This window comes from Sorghum bicolor, chromosome 6, assembly GCF_000003195.3.
Source record: "Sorghum bicolor cultivar BTx623 chromosome 6, Sorghum_bicolor_NCBIv3, whole genome shotgun sequence".
Lineage (NCBI taxonomy): Eukaryota > Viridiplantae > Streptophyta > Magnoliopsida > Poales > Poaceae > Sorghum > Sorghum bicolor.
The window spans coordinates 57,042,912-57,060,574 of NC_012875.2; the positions used below are offsets into that span (position 1 = coordinate 57,042,912).

A 17,663-nucleotide genomic window follows, 5' to 3' on the forward strand; every position below is an offset into this window, starting at 1 on the left:
GCCTCTCTGTCGATTGATCGGCCGGCTGCGTGCAAGAGTAGGAAACTTGAGGCTGAAATATGCTTTCTGACCACTTGGCGAATCAAGTGCACTTTGTGCAGTAGATATTCATGAAGCAACCCTATCTGAGGCCTTGTTTAGTTCGCAAATTTTTTTAAGATTTCCCGTCACATCGAATCTTTGGTCGCAGCATGGAGCATTAAATATAGACGAAAATAAAAACTAACTGCACAGTTTACCTGTAATTTGTGAGATGAATCTTTTGAGCCTAGTTACTCTGTGATTGGACAATGTTTGTCAAATAAAAACGAAATGCTACAGTACCGAAAAACAAAAAAATTTGCTAACTAAACAAGGCCTGATTGATGAAGCATAAGAACACGTTAAGCTACCTCCACGTGCATGGATCACCGTACCACATCCAACGGGTCAACTGCTCAATCTTGCCTCGCAATCCCCCCAGTTGCACTTTCCAACCTGTTGTTCTTGTTCTTCGGCAATTCGACACGACTCTCTCTGTCTCTGATTTTTGAGGTAGGCAGTGCACCGGTCCATTTAATTTTCCCTTGGAGTTTCCATCGTATGCCTAGTCCCTACCTTCTTTAGTTACCACACCTCTCTCCCTCCCGTACCGAAACCGGTCGCTCTATTCTGCATTGACCGCAGTAGACTCATTATGTCCATGTTTTTTTCTCAACGCTTTCATTTGTACTTATTAAAAAGCAGGGCCAAAAAATTGTGTGAGTCCACTACACGCCCACCAAAATCCAAACAGAAACAGAGGGGTATATTTTCACTCCAACCTTTTCATCACCTCCCTTTCTTTGCCCCTCCAATCGCAGCCGCAAGAACCTAAAAGGTAGCAATTTTTTTTTTTGTGACACTAAGGTAGCATATGTGCCCTACACTATACACCAACACACGAAGAAACTACCTAGCCTACCTAGCATGGCTTCCTCGCCTATTCGTTCCCTCCGTGCTCGTCAAAGAATCACCCACCATGCATGTCCATGTGAAAGGGAAACCGATCGAAACCGCAACAAATATTAGCTGGCGACCTGTCACGTAAACTTGGGCGACGGTCACTCCTCGGATGCCATGCCAGTGTTCACGTTCACAGCTAGTCTACAAATCCACCAGCAAGCTCCAGCTAGCGCCGCCTGTACACCACCACCGCCATGCCGCCGGAGGCCGCCGCCTCGTCGACAGGCACTGGCTACGTCGCCGCCCGCTTCCGGCGGCCACTGCCGGCGGAGCGGCCACACGTGGGGCGGTGCACGAGGCTGCTGTGCTCGGCGTTCCTCACCGCGCTCCTCATCGCCGGCGTGGTCCTCTTCGTCGTCTACCTCGCCGTCCGCCCGCACCGGCCGCGGTTCCACGTGACGGGCTTCTCCGTGTCGGGCATCGCCCCGTCGTCCGGCGGCGCCGTGGCGATGTCGGGGCAGCTCTCCATCCGCAACCCGAACCGGGACATCGCCTTCTTCTACGACCGGTTCTACCTCTCTGTGGAGTACCGCGGCACCGGCGTGGTGAAGGGCCAGGCCCTGACGACGGCGCCGCTGTACCAGCCGCCCAAGACGACGTCGCCCCTCGTGTTCGAGGGCGTGGCGGCGTCGTCGGCCGGCGGGGACATGGCGCGGGACGCCGCGGAGACCGGCGGCAGGGTGGAGATGACGGTGAAGGTGCGGTCCAGGATCCGCGCGCGCCTGGCGTTCTGGGGCAACCGGCACTGGCACCCGCTCAATGTCCGCTGCGAGGTGGCCGTGGGACCCGACGGCCAGCTGCTGGCTGAGTACCTGCAGAAGCGCTGCAGCATAGATTTCCTCTAGGGGACTAGAGGCTATTAGGGGCCATTACTACTAACTACTGGAGTATTACTGTAGTAGTAGTAGTAGTGATTAGCAACTAACAGTGTTATTTTGTAAAGCAACGAGTGGCAACTACAGCACAGCAACATCCTATATATATATATATATATATATAAATTCTTTCAGCCGCGAGACCATTGCAATGAACTGGTTTAGCCACTAGGACTGCTACTCCAGAAGGGTTCAAGATCAGCAATAAATCATGCCTGCAACATTATATTAGCCTAGCTCAGTTTTGGGCCACACATAGACCCCTCATACAAAACAGTCATTCTAATCCGAATCTGACTACATCGAGCAAATGTCATGGGCTGGTATATACACATGGAACCAAGTCAGCTACACCTACCAAATCTCTGATTCACCACCCAAACCCTGGCAGGGGACTGGATCACCGGCACGGTAAACTTTGGTCAACGGCACTATCGACATGTTCACCCACTGGTTGGGACCATCCCCTGAACAGAACTGCATCCCGTCACTGGTTGTTCTGAGTTCACTCCAGCAAGGGTGCACAATCTGGGGTGGCAAGTTTTCTGGGTCAGCAACACGTTCACGTTTATAGGCAAAGATGTAAGGAATTGAAGTTCGGAATCCATGTTGACACTAGGAATCTAGGATTACACAAAGTACAGTATGATCTTACCTCTTTATCTCGTCCAATCTCGAGTGCAAACAAGTGCCTCGATGGTCTTGATGCTTAACATGCTGTGGTGCTTTGGAATTACTGGTCCACTGCTTGTGAATGCTGCTTCAGATTGAACAGCAGATGCTGGCATCGCCAGGATGTCCTGCACAATAGCTGCTAGCGTCGGGTACTTTGTGGCGTGACACATCCACCAGTTCAGAATATCAAAATCATCCTTCCTTGGAACCAAACCTTCCTCAAGGTAGTTGTCGAGTTCCGTGGATTTCTGCCTGCACGCTTGCTCATTGAGGTGCTGATCCCAATCTTCAAATGAGTCGCTATCGTCTATATCAAAAACTTCGCTTTTTGGCACACGCCCATTTGGCTGATCCACTGAACTGCAGTATTCATTGAAGAGTTCCTGGAGTGTTTCACGTATGTCAGATAAGTAGCTTGCTGACTGTAATCCAAAAGCTCGTTTCAGACGGAACTCAATGAAACTGAACTTGAATCTAGGGTCTATAATAACAGGTATGCATAACCACAAGTATGAATTTTGCCAATACTCATTGAATGTTTCCTGCATCTCTGTAACCATCGCAATGATTTCTGCATGCTCAGTTGATGCTTCTTCTTGCAAAACTGTTCTCACTTTCCATATCTCATTGAAGTACATATTTGCTGTCGGAGAACTAGAGGTAGAAATGACTTCAATAACACGATAAAATGTCCTCAAAATCTTGCAAATAGACTCAGCGACTATGACATCCTCTGGAGACGCCACCTCTTCAGAAGGAAATGACTTACTGAAATACAAAAAAACTTCAAGCCGAAAGTAAAGTTTGTGCCACCACTTAGCATCTTCTTGTGGACACTTCAAACTCATCTGTGAAATGACTTCCATAAGCTGTTGTTGATTCAACGATGAAGATGTATGTGCAACAAAAAACTCTGTTACCATGTCACCGACAAGGTGAATGATATTTTGCTGCACTTTGGAAACAATAGTGTTAAGGACATCATCCACACAAGCAACATTATATAGCTTGCCTCTGATAGGAAGGCATTTTTTCTCTACAAGTGTTTCCTTCAGCTTCAAGGAACTGACATCATTCCTAACCTCACCAACTGAAGTCAAGCTCAAAAGCTTCTGATCAAGATTCCAATCTCTAATGGCATCCCATATGACATTATATGCTCCACATTCAAACTCTGGCACACAAGCCATCTTATAATGTATCATCCTTTCCACATCAGTAGGTGAGGACCGAAATATGCCAAACTTGATTATCATCCGGTGAACTTTCCAGTTGTTATCAATAAAATGTGCTGTCAAACAAAGGTAATTTACTGTTGGTTCGGCTCCATCAGGAGTCCAGATGCTTGCTGACAGAGAGACACGCCGGGAGGAAAGAGTCAATTGATCATTAAGTTTTGCCTTTTCCTTCTGAAATAGAGCACAGCAATGTCCTTCCATATCATTGTGTGAGACTGCATCTGCATGAACCATAGGGTTGAGGTTCTTTACAAATCTTCTCATTTCTTCATGCTCTACAATTGATAACGGATAACCATGTGAAACTATCATTCTGGCTAGCTCTTGATAAGCTGTTCCTTGGTCAACCTTAGTTGTGGTCGTAAATGAGGTTCTCTGTTTCTTCAGGCTTGGAAAATCTTGTGATGGCAGAGGTTGATGCGCTGGCACCACTTGAATTGGCCGGACAATAGGGGAAGTGTCAGCGGAGCTACTAGACCTAAAGAGTTTGCTGGAGTCTTCTGCTATCTGAACCTTCCCATTTGCCAAGGCAGGTGAGAGCTCATCTTGGCCAATGGACTTCAAATTAGGAGCACTAGAAGGGTAAACCGTTCCCTTCTGATTACTGTAGCCCCTTCGTGCCTGACAGGTCAGCAGATGTCGACTCAGATGGCTTCTTCCCCCAAACTTATTTGCACTGAGGCGTTTGCGGCAATGCACGCAGTCAGCAGCCTGGAGCTTACCCTCGACATAGATAGGTGAAAACTCTCTCCACACCTTGGACTTGAATCTGTTGGGAATTACTGAGTTTACGTCGTCGAGTGTCTCTGAAATAATCTGATTCACCGGATCACTTGGTGTAACCGGTTCACCCTGATTTACCAAAACTGCATAAAGAATCTGGATGGTTACATACATGCCACAAGTAATGCGTCTTTTAGAAATGAAATAAGCACAGCACTAATAGACCCAAGCCACTCCGGAGAATGTCATGAACCATCTAGTCTAGGAACTAATGCACGAGTCCTGAATAGGCAAAGCCAAAGCATACCACATGGGAAGTAGGAATCCTTGAGCCGCCGAAACGCCGCGTCCTCCTTGCCCGGACAGATCTTCTGGTGCCGCCAGAGATGGCTCGTCCCGTTGGAGTCCTTGCAGCTCATGCGGCTGTGGCAGTACAGGCACTCTGCAAACTGAACCTTCCCGTTCAGGAAGACGGGCTTGTACTCCTCCCACACCTTGGACCTCTTCTTGTGCTTGTACCTGAACGTGTTGTGACTGTGCAACCCCTCGAATGCCACTTCCGCTCTCATGCCATCCTCCTCCTCCTCCTCATGCTCTCCGGCTTGCTGGATTATATGGTGCTCCATACCTGCACACACTGCAACATCGAAGTATCAAGCAAGTGAACATCATTCATCGCCAGCATGCGGATAGCTACAGAACGAGCATAGCAGAGCAAGGAATCTCGAACAAAACACACTAGACAGCTAGAGGAAGAGCAAGATCTGCGTACGCATAGCACTCCGCAATAATCACCAAAAACTAACGGATCGCGTCACAAGCGGCCGGCGGAAGCCCAAATCGTTCACAAAAACGCGCATACATGCCGCTCGACCCAGAAATCGGCTGGGAAATCCGACGAGATCGAGGCGGAGGGGTCACCTGGAGATGGAGAAGGTTGGGTCCTCGCTGGGAGGGGATCGAGACTCCGGTGGGCACGGTTTGGGCATCGAGCTGGGTCTGCGGGCGGGCGGGTGGGCAAGGGTAACCCATCCGTTAGATTGGGCCGGGTATTGGGCCGATTCGATCTGGATGGGGCTTTCACAGGGCTGGGCTCCCTTTCCTGCTGTGTGGGCGTTAGCTCATATTGGGCCGGCCTTTTCACTGTTCCTTCGCCCTTTCGGGTTTTTTTCCCCCTTGCGTTTACTAATATATTGGAATGAGCTCGTTAATTAATCCGTTTAAAATATTTTTACAGATGTGGTTCATCCTTGAAAGATACAGTCACCAAGACGCTACTGCTGGTAATAAGATCGTAAAGCCCGACCTGACTACCTGATTTAGTGAACAAGGTTAAACTAAAAAATTTGATAATATGGTTGATGAAACAAATTCGATAGTTAAGGCAAGAGCCTTGCATAGACGAACGTCCAGGAGGAAAAAAAAATTGTGCGCTAAAAAAGCAACCTTCTGTGCACATTTTATACATGGAATGATACAAATGGCACTGCACTCTTCTTAATGACCTGTTTGATCATGATGCAGTGCTACACAGCATACTTCATCTGCCTACAAAATTTCCTTCCAGCTGCCTATCAACTGATTATTCCACCCCCTCTACCTTTATACACCCCCACCCAAAGAAACATATATAAATGTACACAAAAGAATAACTCAATCAGCCACCAGGACGCAGCATTTTGCCACTTCCAGGTTTGGACAGAACGACGACCTTGTGTACTGTACACAAAAACCCATGTACAACTCAGATCAATTGATCAGAGTTCTCAATCGTGTCACCAACGATTGCATGCTCTCGAGCTTTTCACTTAGCTGCCTGATGTCCTCGGCGTGGTTTTGATCCTCAGTGCTGCTTGCCTGGGAAATCAGTGCCACACATTTGGCCTTGGATTCAGAAATCTCGACTTGCAACGAGGAAATGGTTGCTTCCAGTGTGGTTTTCGAACCCATGACATCCGCAATGGCTTGCATAGTTGGAGTCCGAGGAGTGCCTATGCTACCAAAACTGTTCTGTCTGCTGAGCCTCCTGGGTGAAAAGATATTGTCCATGCCTCCACTTCCTGTAATAGCACAATTCATAAGGACATTTGGATCCTATAGGAAAGGATAGTTGCAGAGCCTTTTTCTTCTCGGTAAAAAGTTGCACGTGTAATAGGAGTGAAATAATAGAAACAATAAGCATTGAGAAAGCTACAGCACTGAAAACAATGAAAAAAAGTCCTTGGCCTTTGCTACGAAAATATGGTAGAAACCTTTGGATTTTGCAATATCTAGGGTTCTTTTCGGCATTAAAAAAAATGCCCTGCCAATGTTCTGAAAACCTGAAGTTTTGACATGGTTGCAAGACCACACTAAGCATCATTTTTCTTTTAATGAGAAGAGTAGACCAACATAAATGCAGCAGTGTTACATGCCTAGCCTCAAATGAACAGCGAACAGTTATGAGGGACAAAAATGAGCTGAAAAGAAAAAATCTAAATCCAGAGAATGTACAACAGTATCATCCAGATTACTTGAGGGGAGCTCCATACCTAGGTTACGTAGTTGTTCTATAGTTCCTTGCCCAAGAGATTTGTCAAGTTTAAGGAGACGAAGAATTCCAGCAGTGATCCTCCCCATTGCATCAGCTTCAGATCTGCAAAGCATCGCAAGGTGCTCTAGTTCTTCTTTTGTTGCAACTGCCTCGATCTGCACGATCAAATGGATAAACAGTTCAGAAAGCAGATTCAAATCTGTGACAGGTTCAGACAAGTGATTAAAATGTGTTCGCACCGGTTCTTTGACAGAAAACTTGACATTATCCATTGTCCATTTGGCACCCTCAATCTCGTCTTCACCGATGACCATGGTAGCTTCAACATCAACTCCTTGGTCACCAACAGAACTTGAACTATTAAATTCACTGGCCATTTGATTATTGTTTGATGATCCTTTTCGAGTGAGCTGATCTCTCAGGCGAGGTTTTATTGCCTGTAAACCTTCAATTCCAGCCTGCAAGCACAGAGCATCCAACAAGTGAACAACAAAAGGAGAAAGTGCCAAGCTGAAATGCAACATTATGACAGTCATGTATGTTGTACCGTAAAGCGTTCCACTGGAAAAGCCTTTTTGGGCGACACCTTTCCTCCGCCTCCCAACTTAAGTCGGTCACTGCTCTTGCCAGAGACATGTATATTCCTGAAGGTTGAATGCCAGCATTTTTCTTCTCTGCTGATACGATCACCTCCACGAGGAGTAAAACAATCTCCTACTTCTTCAGTTCCTTCAAGTGCAAATAGCCAATTTCTAAGCTCAATTGATACATCAAGATCATCTGGCACCCCGAGATCAAACCTTGAATTGTGATCATCAACTTTGGTCCTTTCATCTGTAATGTGAAGGAAAGAAAAGAAATCCATGACTAATGTAATGGAAAAGCAGCAAACCAAAAGATTGAGAATTTGGCCTGCATCTAAAATAAGGATAAAGCATTTTCTTCATGATACATTATTTCAATAGTAAAAGTTACTTATACTTAGCATATTACAGACTTGGACCAAGGTGCATTGCAAGTGAGACATGTCCATGGATGGTGGAAATGGAAAATGGTTATTGATCTGAAATCATCAGTTTTGTGAATTTAAACATCATCATATTGTGGAGAAGTTCAGCTAATGCTAAAATATGTAGTTAGAATTATCATGGGGCCCAAGGAATGTTGGATACCTATCTGATTGTCACATCTCAAATCATGACACAGGCAGTTTCCCTGAACTATACAACAAAGTAAATGGCACAGTTGTGAACACTTTACCTTCCTTTTCAGTGAGGTGAGAGGATTTAAACAGCTTCGCAAGCGGACCTGAAGATAAATCCTTCAAACCCCTCAAGAGTCCTTCCCCTGGACCGCCATCAGGACCCAGGATACCAAATCGATGCAGCAAAGACTCGGTGTAAGAAATTCCACCTCCAAGACGAACACCAGATACCTTAGCTGATACATTCAAGCTATGGCACTCCATATCCTGGATATCATAAGGCATTACATGAGTGATGTTTATATCAAGGAACTGAGCTTCTTTAGCCTGGTGTTTGCTCCTATGATCAACCCAAAAGACTGCTCTCATCTTGGGGTGCCCATTTTCATGCACCAGAATGTTATGTTCACCAGTCACTGCAGTGCCATTCTCACAAATCATAGCACTTTCTCCTTCTAAACAGTTCACTGAGACAGTTCTCCACATCAAGTTAGTTGTGACTGCAAAGGCACCACCTAGAGTGCGGTGAGAAACTTTCAGGAACAGATCCGCTCCACCGAACTGAACCAAGGGCATATGTAGATCACTTGCTGACAAAGATTCCAAGAAATTGAGCTGGAGGTTATTCATAGTTAAACTCACAGCTGTATCACTTGGCAATTTATTCTCTGGCTTGTCAGCAGATGACTTGACTGACTCAGACCTGTTACCTTTGCTGACCTTTGAGATACGCTCTGCAACTTGACCAAAGTAAGTATAGAAACCTAACACAAAAAACAATTGCTCAACTGAGGTGTTCGACGTAAACAGCTGGAAAGCAACACCAATTCTTACAACACCCTCTGGTGGCGGTACATCCAACAAAGGGCTGCCATCTGCTGTAACCATAGCTGCCTCAAATCTGATATCATCTAGTTCAATACATTTCCACAAATTTGAGTCCCTAACTGCCCTCTGTCCATTTGAAGTGCTAGAAGTTTCAAGTGAGAGGCTTAGGTGAGAAGCCCGAGTAGCCCACTTCATCTGACTCGCATCAACAGGTTGGTATTCCCACAGAAGGAAGCAAGCTGGATCTCTGTCAAGGTTTAGCAATGGACACTTAGCTGATGGTGACTGGCAGAAGTATAGGTCTTCCACATGAAGTCGTGCACCCGAAAATGATGATTGAGGGCTAGTATTCTTGGTTCCACTGCACTTTGTGATTTCCTCAGCATCTAATGGAACAGAGAGATCAAACTCTTTAAGTGAAAATGTCAGGCTGTTGATTGAAGACTCAGGCAATATGGCACCACGATTGGGTACAACTCCATCAGCCAAGAATGAGGCAATTCTTAAGCACGACTGCTCCTGGAGGGTTACCTAAGAATGAAAAGCACAGGCAATATTTAATTAAGCAGAAAAGGCCAAATAAACATGCTTCACTTAATGTAAAGGTGGCGTACCGTAAGAGGTTGGCATGTGATGACTGTTTTTGAAGCAAACTTTGGAGGTGATGGAGAAGGAGTGGTCTGAAGACAATAGAGGGAAAACAAAGGAACTCCAGCAGCGAATTCTAATAGTTGATTGCCAAATGGATAGATAGGAGGGCAAAAATTTTGACCTGATAAAACCATCAAGATCAGAATCAAACCATATTCGTTGGATATCTTATTGATACAAGAATTACAAATACTTTACTCACCGAAGTCAGGCACAGGTGGAGGTTCTTGTGAAACTGCTTGCATAGACGGCTGTATCAATGTGCATGGAGGACGAGAAAAGGTGTCTCTGCAGTAACATATCCGCACATGAGGTCAGCAAAAGTTCTTGAATCATTCTGATAGCTTAGATCCCAAATTCCCTTGTTAATTCAAATTAATTTTTGAAGTATCCTGTTTTCAACATAATAGGTACCTTGAGTAACCTAAGTGATAGTCATTGTTACTGTTGACGGTTTTATGCCATTTGATACTTTTAACATGGACAGTCCCAATATCCTATATTCAGCACTGTGAGGAACCTCAGCTGTGCATTAATCAAAATAACATTGGTCTAATGACATTCAATACTTTAGGCATGAAGGATCACAGTGCCTCAATTTGAAAGTGAATGGATACAAACATCAGGACTTGTGCAGTCTTGAGTAGCAAGGACAGATATAGTACCTCAGAAACAACCCGCCGACCTTTATGCAAGACAAGTTCTTTGAGCATTCACCATCTGAAACGCTCGCCTTTTAAGACAGAAAAATCTTAATTAAATCCTCTATGAGGACATGCATTCTAAATCAAGCATATCATCAGCGGACAGTATTAACAGTGAACAAATTACTGTAAAATCTAATGGCAGTTGGAGAAAATTACCCGTGAGAAGAACAAAGACTGCATGAGAAGTTCAAGTTGAAACTCTGTTTGCACCAATGATTAACAAACAAGTTACAATAGCAGGACAAAAAGGTAACAGATTTGAAGTCTTTGGCACTACTACTTACCAGTATCTTTAATGCAGAGGAATATGTGATCTATGATAATGGACACCAAGGAAGATCCTGCTGCTTCTGCAAGCTGGTAGAGAAATAAGGGAAGATAAAGGAATAAGGATAAAGATGAAACCTATATTACTGCATGCAACACAATATCAAAAGCACGCAGAAGTAAACCTGCTGAGCTTTTGGATCCACGTCTCCCCTGTTTAGGCATACAGATACCCCCGTCATGAATCGAAGAAAGGCCCGTAAGCCTGTCAAAAATAATTTTTAAGTTTGAATTTTTGCAAATAGAAATTGAAGTACTGAACAGAATGGTCAAGCTTCATAGATAGGAACTGGTTACCAGGTTCACTTAAGGCAGGACAGACAGCTTCAGTAATATGCAGCTGAACCTCAAGCCCAACTGGATTATTTTGTTCTGTCCGTTGAACCGTGATCTGACGTTCAAAGCAACGTGTGAGCCAAGAAGCCCCGGAAAAGGGAAGTTCAGTAAAAATGGACAAGTCAAAGAGTTTTACACAACATGTTATAAAAATAAAACTCAAAGCACTCACATTAGCCTCTCCAGATATTCCTTCCAAAAATCTTTCACCGCCAAAGAACATTCGTTTTGCACCATCATCGTCCCTTTTGTTATCTTGACTACTAGAAGAGTTAAACCTTGCATCGGTGAACATGTCAGGATGAGGCAACAGATCAACTGACAGTGATTGCCACTCCAGTTTCTGTGAATTTTAATAGAAATGTGTGAGATCAGAAATCCTTTGAGTTTGACAGTATTAGTTTGCAATAGATCAGGAAACAGTAAAAGCAGGTATTAATCTTCTGGAAGCAAGTAAGGGCATCAAACCTTGAAAACATAAATGAACCCTTTGTTGTTGGAGAAATCTCTTGCTTCTTTCAAGTTTACTACCTGTAAACATGGCACTGAAATCAGGCAATGCCAAATAAATCATTTACTAAATTAATAATAGTTCTAAAATCACGATTGCATACCTGCCATTTTTCATTGGTTGTGTACAATACAAGATCACGGAATGTGATTGCTGCTAGCGGTGGTGACCTGATAGTTAGAAGGATTAGCATTCATTTTTCCAGACACAAACATTGCAGCGGACTCTATTTGGTGAAATAAATTTAAGACAAACAAACAAGAACCGAGATATGCAAAGGACTAAAAGTAGAACTGTAGAAGGGCGCCAAAATGCTGAAATATAGGTAAATACCATGTTGCATCTCCTTTACGGCGAGCCCCTCCATGTGTTTCCAGTAGCAGGTTAACAATCCCTACTTGCACTGTCATTCCGTCTGCAATCTAAGCCCGACATAGAAGATTAAGTTCAGTTCTTGCAAGTATATATTGTTCAACGTTATCTATATAGTAAAAACAGGAATAATGGTAAAACGACAGAATATCAGAGAAGAGGAGGCATCATCACAGAGAAAATGGATAAGTTGAATTTCAGCTATCATGAAGCTGGCATTCCAGTTATCACAGAGCAAACATCAGAATATTTGTGATGTTGCATGCATAAACATGTGGAAAGTGTGTGCGCTAAACATCGAGCGCAAGGAAACATACCTTATCAGCGTAACCATATCCACTGCTCTTAGTTGCTGATGATGGAGATGATGCAGTGCTAAAAAGATAACAGAAAGAAGTACAATTACGGACTGCTCACATGATAGCTTTAAATCATGACATAAAGAAATGAAACTTACCTGCTAGGGCTGGAAAGATTTTCAGAATCGTCCTTCTCTACAAGCACGAGATCAAGCTTGTCGATGTTCACCTCAATTGGCTCTATTTGCACATTTGATACAGATGGTAACTGCAGTAGTAAACAAAAGAATTCTGTTACCAAAGCTAACAAAAGCAAGGTTATTAACCACACTGTGAAGCTGTTGTTAACTGCAAACTCAGGATTCACTGCAATTTAAGTGCCAGGTGTCAAATCTAGCCGAGATGAACCCCTGACAACTACATAACTGTAAAACATCCAAACTAGAAAAACACCAAACCCCTCCTTTCCAACTGTAAATTTCATAGTTCTGAAAACAGGTCAAAAATTAACACAAGTGCGGCAAATGTAACATCAATGCCGAGCTAAATAAAAGAATAAATTCATGGAAACATCATGTTACCACAACCAAGACTATACAACTCTAACTTGCTTAGCCGAGGAGATAATCTATCGCAACGACAGTCAAAATTCACAAGTTCAACGCAATTACTGCTTTCTAATGCCCACGAGTACAACTAGAGTATAGGGGAAACAAAATTCACGGGAACATATCAAACGTTGGCAACTTGACTGCAGCGTGGGCAAGCATCTGCCACCAATGCGGCCCATAAGCCCCGACTCTCGAGAGAGAAACAGCAAGGCAGCTGAAATACAGACAGTTACGAGCGGGAGGGTGGCGACATCTTACCGTGATCTGGAGCTTCCCGACACGCGCTGTGTCGACGGCGAGCGCGGGAGGCAGCCCCAGGCTCGCGTGCAGCGCATCGCCATTGATATCTGGTACCCCCGCCAAATCACACCCAGAACCAAAAACTCAGCACCCGAATCACAAAAAAAAAAAACGAAACAAATGAAATCTGCATCCGGATTCCGGGGTGGAAAGCCTCAGCGGGACGAAGGGAACCCACCGAGGTTGGAGAGCTGCGCGGTGCGGCCCTGGAGCTTGAACTGGTCGCGGGAGAAGGACTTGAGCCAGTACTTGAGCGTGTACTCCAACGCCCGCGCTATGATCGACTCCATCCTGCCCCGCCTCCCCGGACGGTCCCCCTGGAGCGGCGCGGCGGCGGGACGGGTCGGCGGTGGCGAGTCGCCGGATCGGAGGTGAGATTCCGGCGAGATGGAGAAAGCGGTGGGGGGGAGGGAGGTGGAGGGGGTGGAACTGCGAGGATGTGAGACGAGATTGTGGGCCCTTTTAGGTCTGAGACTGATGAGACTTTCTTTTGGTTTAAGCTTTTTTTTCTACTTTATTTATTTATTTTTCTTGTTTTGTTTTACAAGGAAATCTTTTATGAATCTCCTTCATGGTGTACTGTAGCCGTGTAGGACTGTCACTGGGACATCTGTACGGGTGTGATCCTTTACTTGAGGATCTATTTTGGGTACATGTTAAGGTTGGTATTTTGTGTCCTCGGGTGATCAACCGTTTACTCAGGCCTTGTTTAGTTCCTAGAAAATTTTGCAAAATTTTTCAGATTCTCCGTCACATTGAATCTTTAGACACATGCATGGAGTATTAAATATAGACGAAAATAAAAACTAATTGCACAGTTTGGTCGGAATTGAGGAGACGAATCTTTTGAGCCTAGTTAGTCTATGATTGGATAATATTTGTCAAATACAAACGAAAATGCTACAGTGTAGATTTTGCAAAAAAAATTTGGAACTAAACAAGGCCTCATTCAATTCGGTAGCTTTTTACTACTGCGTGGTAATAATTCAGCTAGATTTATTTATTTATTCATGTAGATTGCAGATTTGCAGTCAGTTGTTTGAGAAATATATACAGAGTAGCACCAATCAGCATCATAAGAAGTTGCTATTTGGTTATAACCTACTCAAACAATTGGGTGGCAATTAGGTTTAACCACTTGGACAGTTAACCTTGAAAAAGACAGTATTGCCTTTTTTTATATATATACAACAGGAAGCATTTGTAGCTGAGGGAATGAGCAAAGGCAGATCAAAACTCTACCGACACAGAGGACACCACCTTGTTGGCCTCATGGTCATACTGTTCCTACGTGTGCCTTTACACAAGTCACTTTCCACACATGCTTCATCATTATATTATACTATACTAATTGCACCAATCTCGACCCTATTGAAATGGAACCGAAGCTGTCGCGTGGCCATGTTACTGCTGGCTAGTATAGTACTGCTACTGTGTGCTACAAAACAAATCTAACCAGCACCGAAAAAGGAGTTATTGGAATCTTAAGCCGAAAGTAAGGACTTGTTTTAGTTCAGTCATATCGAATCTTTACGGTACATGAAATATTAAATATAGATAAAAATAAAAACTAATTACACAGTTTATCTATAAATCACGAGACAAATCTTTTAAACTTAAATACTCTATGATTGAATATTGTCTGTCAAATAGAAACGAAAGTGCTACAATATCTAAATACAAAAACTTTTGGCATCTAACCAGGCCTTAAGTTAATTCCAAAGCAACTACAAGGAATCACGCACGCATAATGCCACTATGGCAGTCGCTGGTTCTGCACGAAGCTTCACCTGGCGGTAAAGCTGCCGAATCAATCAGCCTCGGAAGTCGTGACCCGTGTGAGAGGGGAGAGGTTTTTTTTTTTGATTTTGACACTCTTTCGTTTTTATTTAACAAACATTGTTCAATCATAAAGTAACTAGACTTAAAAGATTCGTCTCGTGATTTACAGGCAAACTGTGTAATTAGCTTTGTTTTCATTTATATTTAATGCTCCATGCATGTGCCGCAAGATGTGACGATGAATCTTGAAAAGTTTGTAGTTTTTGAAGTAAACTAAACAAGGCTTAAGATTATTTGCCAAGTTTGTGTAACTATTTATTAGTGTTTTTCTCTGGCAACAAATCGGTAAATATGAAGTAGTACTTTAAGCCATGTCTTATAAGGCAAACATAGAGCACATGAGTGAGAATGTGAGATGGGTCAGTAGACTCTACTGAGTTTAGACGTAGAATAAATTCCAGTTCACAATTTAGGTTAGACGTAGAATAAATTACAGTTCATAATTTTTTTAATAAAATGAGTGGTTAAATATAGAATAAAAAATCAATTTTTTATAATTTAGGATGAAGGGAGTTGTAATTGCTTGGCGGAAACAGGAATCACAATGGTGATGATGCTCTATGCCAACCGCTCGCCTGTTCCGGTTACAAAACGGACCAACCCGTTAAACCAGCCCACTCAAAACCGCGTCTACAGGTGACGTACGGGTTGGTTTGCTGTGGGTTCCGGACCGCCAACCCCCGGCACGGCGGCAGCGGCGGCTTTTGCGACAATGGCGGCGTGCTCCCATCTTGGCTGGCAGCGCGGCGATGTGTTGCCGTCGTGCCTTCCTGCAGACTCGCCGCAGACCCTGCTCGTCAGCAAGGACTAGGCTTCCCTGGCTTCCTGTCCCGTAATCGCCGCCGGCCGTCGTCCTCCCGCTTGCGCCGCCGCGCGTCTCTGCACATGGGGGGGTTGGCAAAAGCCAAATGCGCCGCTCGGGATTGAAGCATCATCGCTGGACATCACCCACCCGGAACGCGAGCAGAGGCGCCCCTCGCCGCGCAGCTGCGTCCCCTCCGCGGCGACCTCCGAGTCTCTAGCGCCGCAGACCGTCTCGTCTTCCAGGTCCAGGTATAACCCGTGGAGACCATGATACCCGTGGGTTCCAGACCGTAGAAATAGTCTTACCTTACGGGCTGAGCTGGTGTTTAACCAAAACCCGGGTAAACCGAACCATGTACAGGCCTAAGCACACAATGTTGTCCATGCATGTGTTACTTACATGTTGGCTCAGTTCAAACTTGAAATCTGTTGGTCAGTTGGTGTTTTTCCTGACCATGCAAGGAACATTATTTTTCCTCAAACTTTACATTAAAAATAATAGCTTAGAATTATTAATGGCACTAAAGAGTTTTTGGATTAATATTATTTTTCTCTTTAATCATTGGTGGTGTTGCTTTGTGATGAGTTTACAGGGATGATCCGTGAGTTTTGGTGGGGAACATAAAAAGAAAAAAAAAAGAAGATGGCATGGCTAGCATGGGACAAATTGACGCTAAAAAGTGCGGAGGAGGCCTCGGCTTTAAGGATCTTCGTCTATTTAATCAGGCACTGCTTGCTAGACAGGCCTGGTGCTTGATCAAATATCCAGAAAGCTTGTGCGCAAGAATGTTGAAAGCCAAATATTATCTAAGGAGACATCTACTTGATATTGCGTTCGCTTCCAACCCGTCCTAGACATGGCAGACAATATTGCATGGACTTGATCTACTGAAAAAGGAGTCATATGGCGCATTGGTGATGGAAGGCAAATACGCATTTGGAGAGACCCCTAGATTCTGAGGGGTTTCTTGCATCGTGTTACGACGTTGCGTGAAAGGAGCAAGTTCCATTGGGTGGCAGACCTAATAAACTCAGATGGTTCAAATTGTGACTGCAATAGAATTACTAGCATGTTCAACGCAGCGGATAGGGAGGCCATCTCCAAAATCCGGCTTGGACAAAGAAGAACTGAAGATTTTATTACCTGACAACCGGGGAAGACTAGAAAATTCTCGGTACGCATTGCTTCGATTATAATATAGCTTTGATGGAAAAGATTTGTGATTCAAGTCAAGCTTCAAGTAATAGACCAGAGGGCGACAAGAAATTGTGGTCCAGTATTTGGAACTGCCAAATACCACCCAAGGTGAGAATTTTCGCATGGAAACTTAGGCGTGATATTCTGCCAACAAAGCCAAACAAATTTAGAAGAAAATTCTCACATTGGGTGGTATTTGACAATTCCAAATATTTCTTCTAAGAGAAACCCCTCTTAATTGGCTTGCGTCGAAGGACTACAACAGACACTTCAAGCATGCATAGTGCGAGTAGTCATAGATTGTGCAAGAATAATGTCAGCCCTGAAAAATCCGGAGAAAGATAGATCAGAGATCGACATCGTTATTGCTGAGGCCAAGGGCCTTATACGTCGAGAATAGCCCAAATAAAGAGAGAAGGAAATAGAGTTGCCAATGCTGGCTAGTTTAGCTAAGCGGTGTAAAAATATCGAGGTTAGATGGTCAGAAGCACCTACGTGTGCCTTAGATTTTCTCAGAAATGATTGTAACTTTATCTTGCCTAGTTAATAAAGTCTCTCTTTACCCACAAAAAATCGTTGGTGGTGTTGGAGGTGACCAGGTGCAACAGTGCAGCGTTCGTAAGATGATATATAAAGATTGAAATA

General features: G+C 44.2%; 3 protein-coding genes across 5 annotated transcripts; 1 reads left to right on the forward strand and 2 right to left on the reverse strand.

Moving 5' to 3' along the window:
- Window positions 331-1,988, forward strand: LOC8066831 (NDR1/HIN1-like protein 10). Its single transcript, XM_002447102.2, has one exon. The coding sequence runs from the start codon at window positions 1,179-1,181 to the stop codon at window positions 1,827-1,829; it is 651 nt and encodes a 216-aa protein (XP_002447147.1). The 5' UTR covers window positions 331-1,178; the 3' UTR covers window positions 1,830-1,988.
- On the reverse strand, window positions 2,006-5,493 carry LOC8066832 (zinc finger BED domain-containing protein RICESLEEPER 2). 3 transcript variants are annotated; one of them, XM_021463684.1, is made up of 4 exons: window positions 5,268-5,410; window positions 4,803-5,132; window positions 2,515-4,638; window positions 2,006-2,387 (listed from the first exon to the last, which is right to left on the reverse strand). In XM_021463684.1, the coding sequence occupies exons 1-3, from the start codon at window positions 5,269-5,271 to the stop codon at window positions 2,519-2,521; spliced, it is 2,454 nt and encodes an 817-aa protein (XP_021319359.1). In that variant the 5' UTR covers window positions 5,272-5,410; the 3' UTR covers window positions 2,006-2,387; window positions 2,515-2,518. The 3 variants fall into 3 exon arrangements, with proteins under 3 accessions (XP_021319359.1, XP_021319360.1, XP_021319361.1); XM_021463685.1 differs by having other exon boundaries at window positions 2,006-2,404; XM_021463686.1 differs by lacking the exon at window positions 5,268-5,410 and adding an exon at window positions 5,417-5,493 and having other exon boundaries at window positions 2,058-2,387.
- LOC8074743 lies at window positions 5,851-13,638 on the reverse strand. The gene is made up of 20 exons (XM_002448528.2): window positions 13,353-13,638; window positions 13,133-13,221; window positions 12,422-12,531; window positions 12,282-12,339; window positions 11,926-12,014; window positions 11,696-11,762; window positions 11,550-11,612; window positions 11,254-11,424; window positions 11,043-11,136; window positions 10,871-10,950; window positions 10,703-10,775; window positions 10,575-10,618; window positions 10,377-10,444; window positions 9,914-9,999; window positions 9,675-9,832; window positions 8,289-9,591; window positions 7,576-7,862; window positions 7,268-7,486; window positions 7,027-7,183; window positions 5,851-6,555 (listed from the first exon to the last, which is right to left on the reverse strand). The coding sequence occupies exons 1-20, from the start codon at window positions 13,462-13,464 to the stop codon at window positions 6,245-6,247; spliced, it is 3,639 nt and encodes a 1,212-aa protein (XP_002448573.1). The 5' UTR covers window positions 13,465-13,638; the 3' UTR covers window positions 5,851-6,244.

Bases quoted from the DNA above. Each gene is read 5' to 3' on its own strand.
- LOC8066831 (XM_002447102.2), top strand. From the start codon at position 1,179: ATGCCGCCGGAGGCCGCCGCCTCGTCGACAGGCACTGGCTACGTCGCC.
- LOC8066832 (XM_021463684.1), bottom strand. The intron at 4,639-4,802 runs GTATGCTTTGGC...TTCTTTATGCAG, and splicing joins GGATTCCTACTTCCCATGTG to TTTTGGTAAATCAGGGTGAA.
- LOC8074743 (XM_002448528.2), bottom strand. From the start codon at position 13,464: ATGGAGTCGATCATAGCGCGGGCGTTGGAGTACACGCTCAAGTACTGG. The intron at 11,613-11,695 runs GTATGCAATCGT...CCATGTTTACAG, and splicing joins CAACCAATGAAAAATGGCAG to GTAGTAAACTTGAAAGAAGC. The intron at 10,619-10,702 runs GTAAGTAGTAGT...TGGTGCAAACAG, and splicing joins CCTCTGCATTAAAGATACTG to AGTTTCAACTTGAACTTCTC.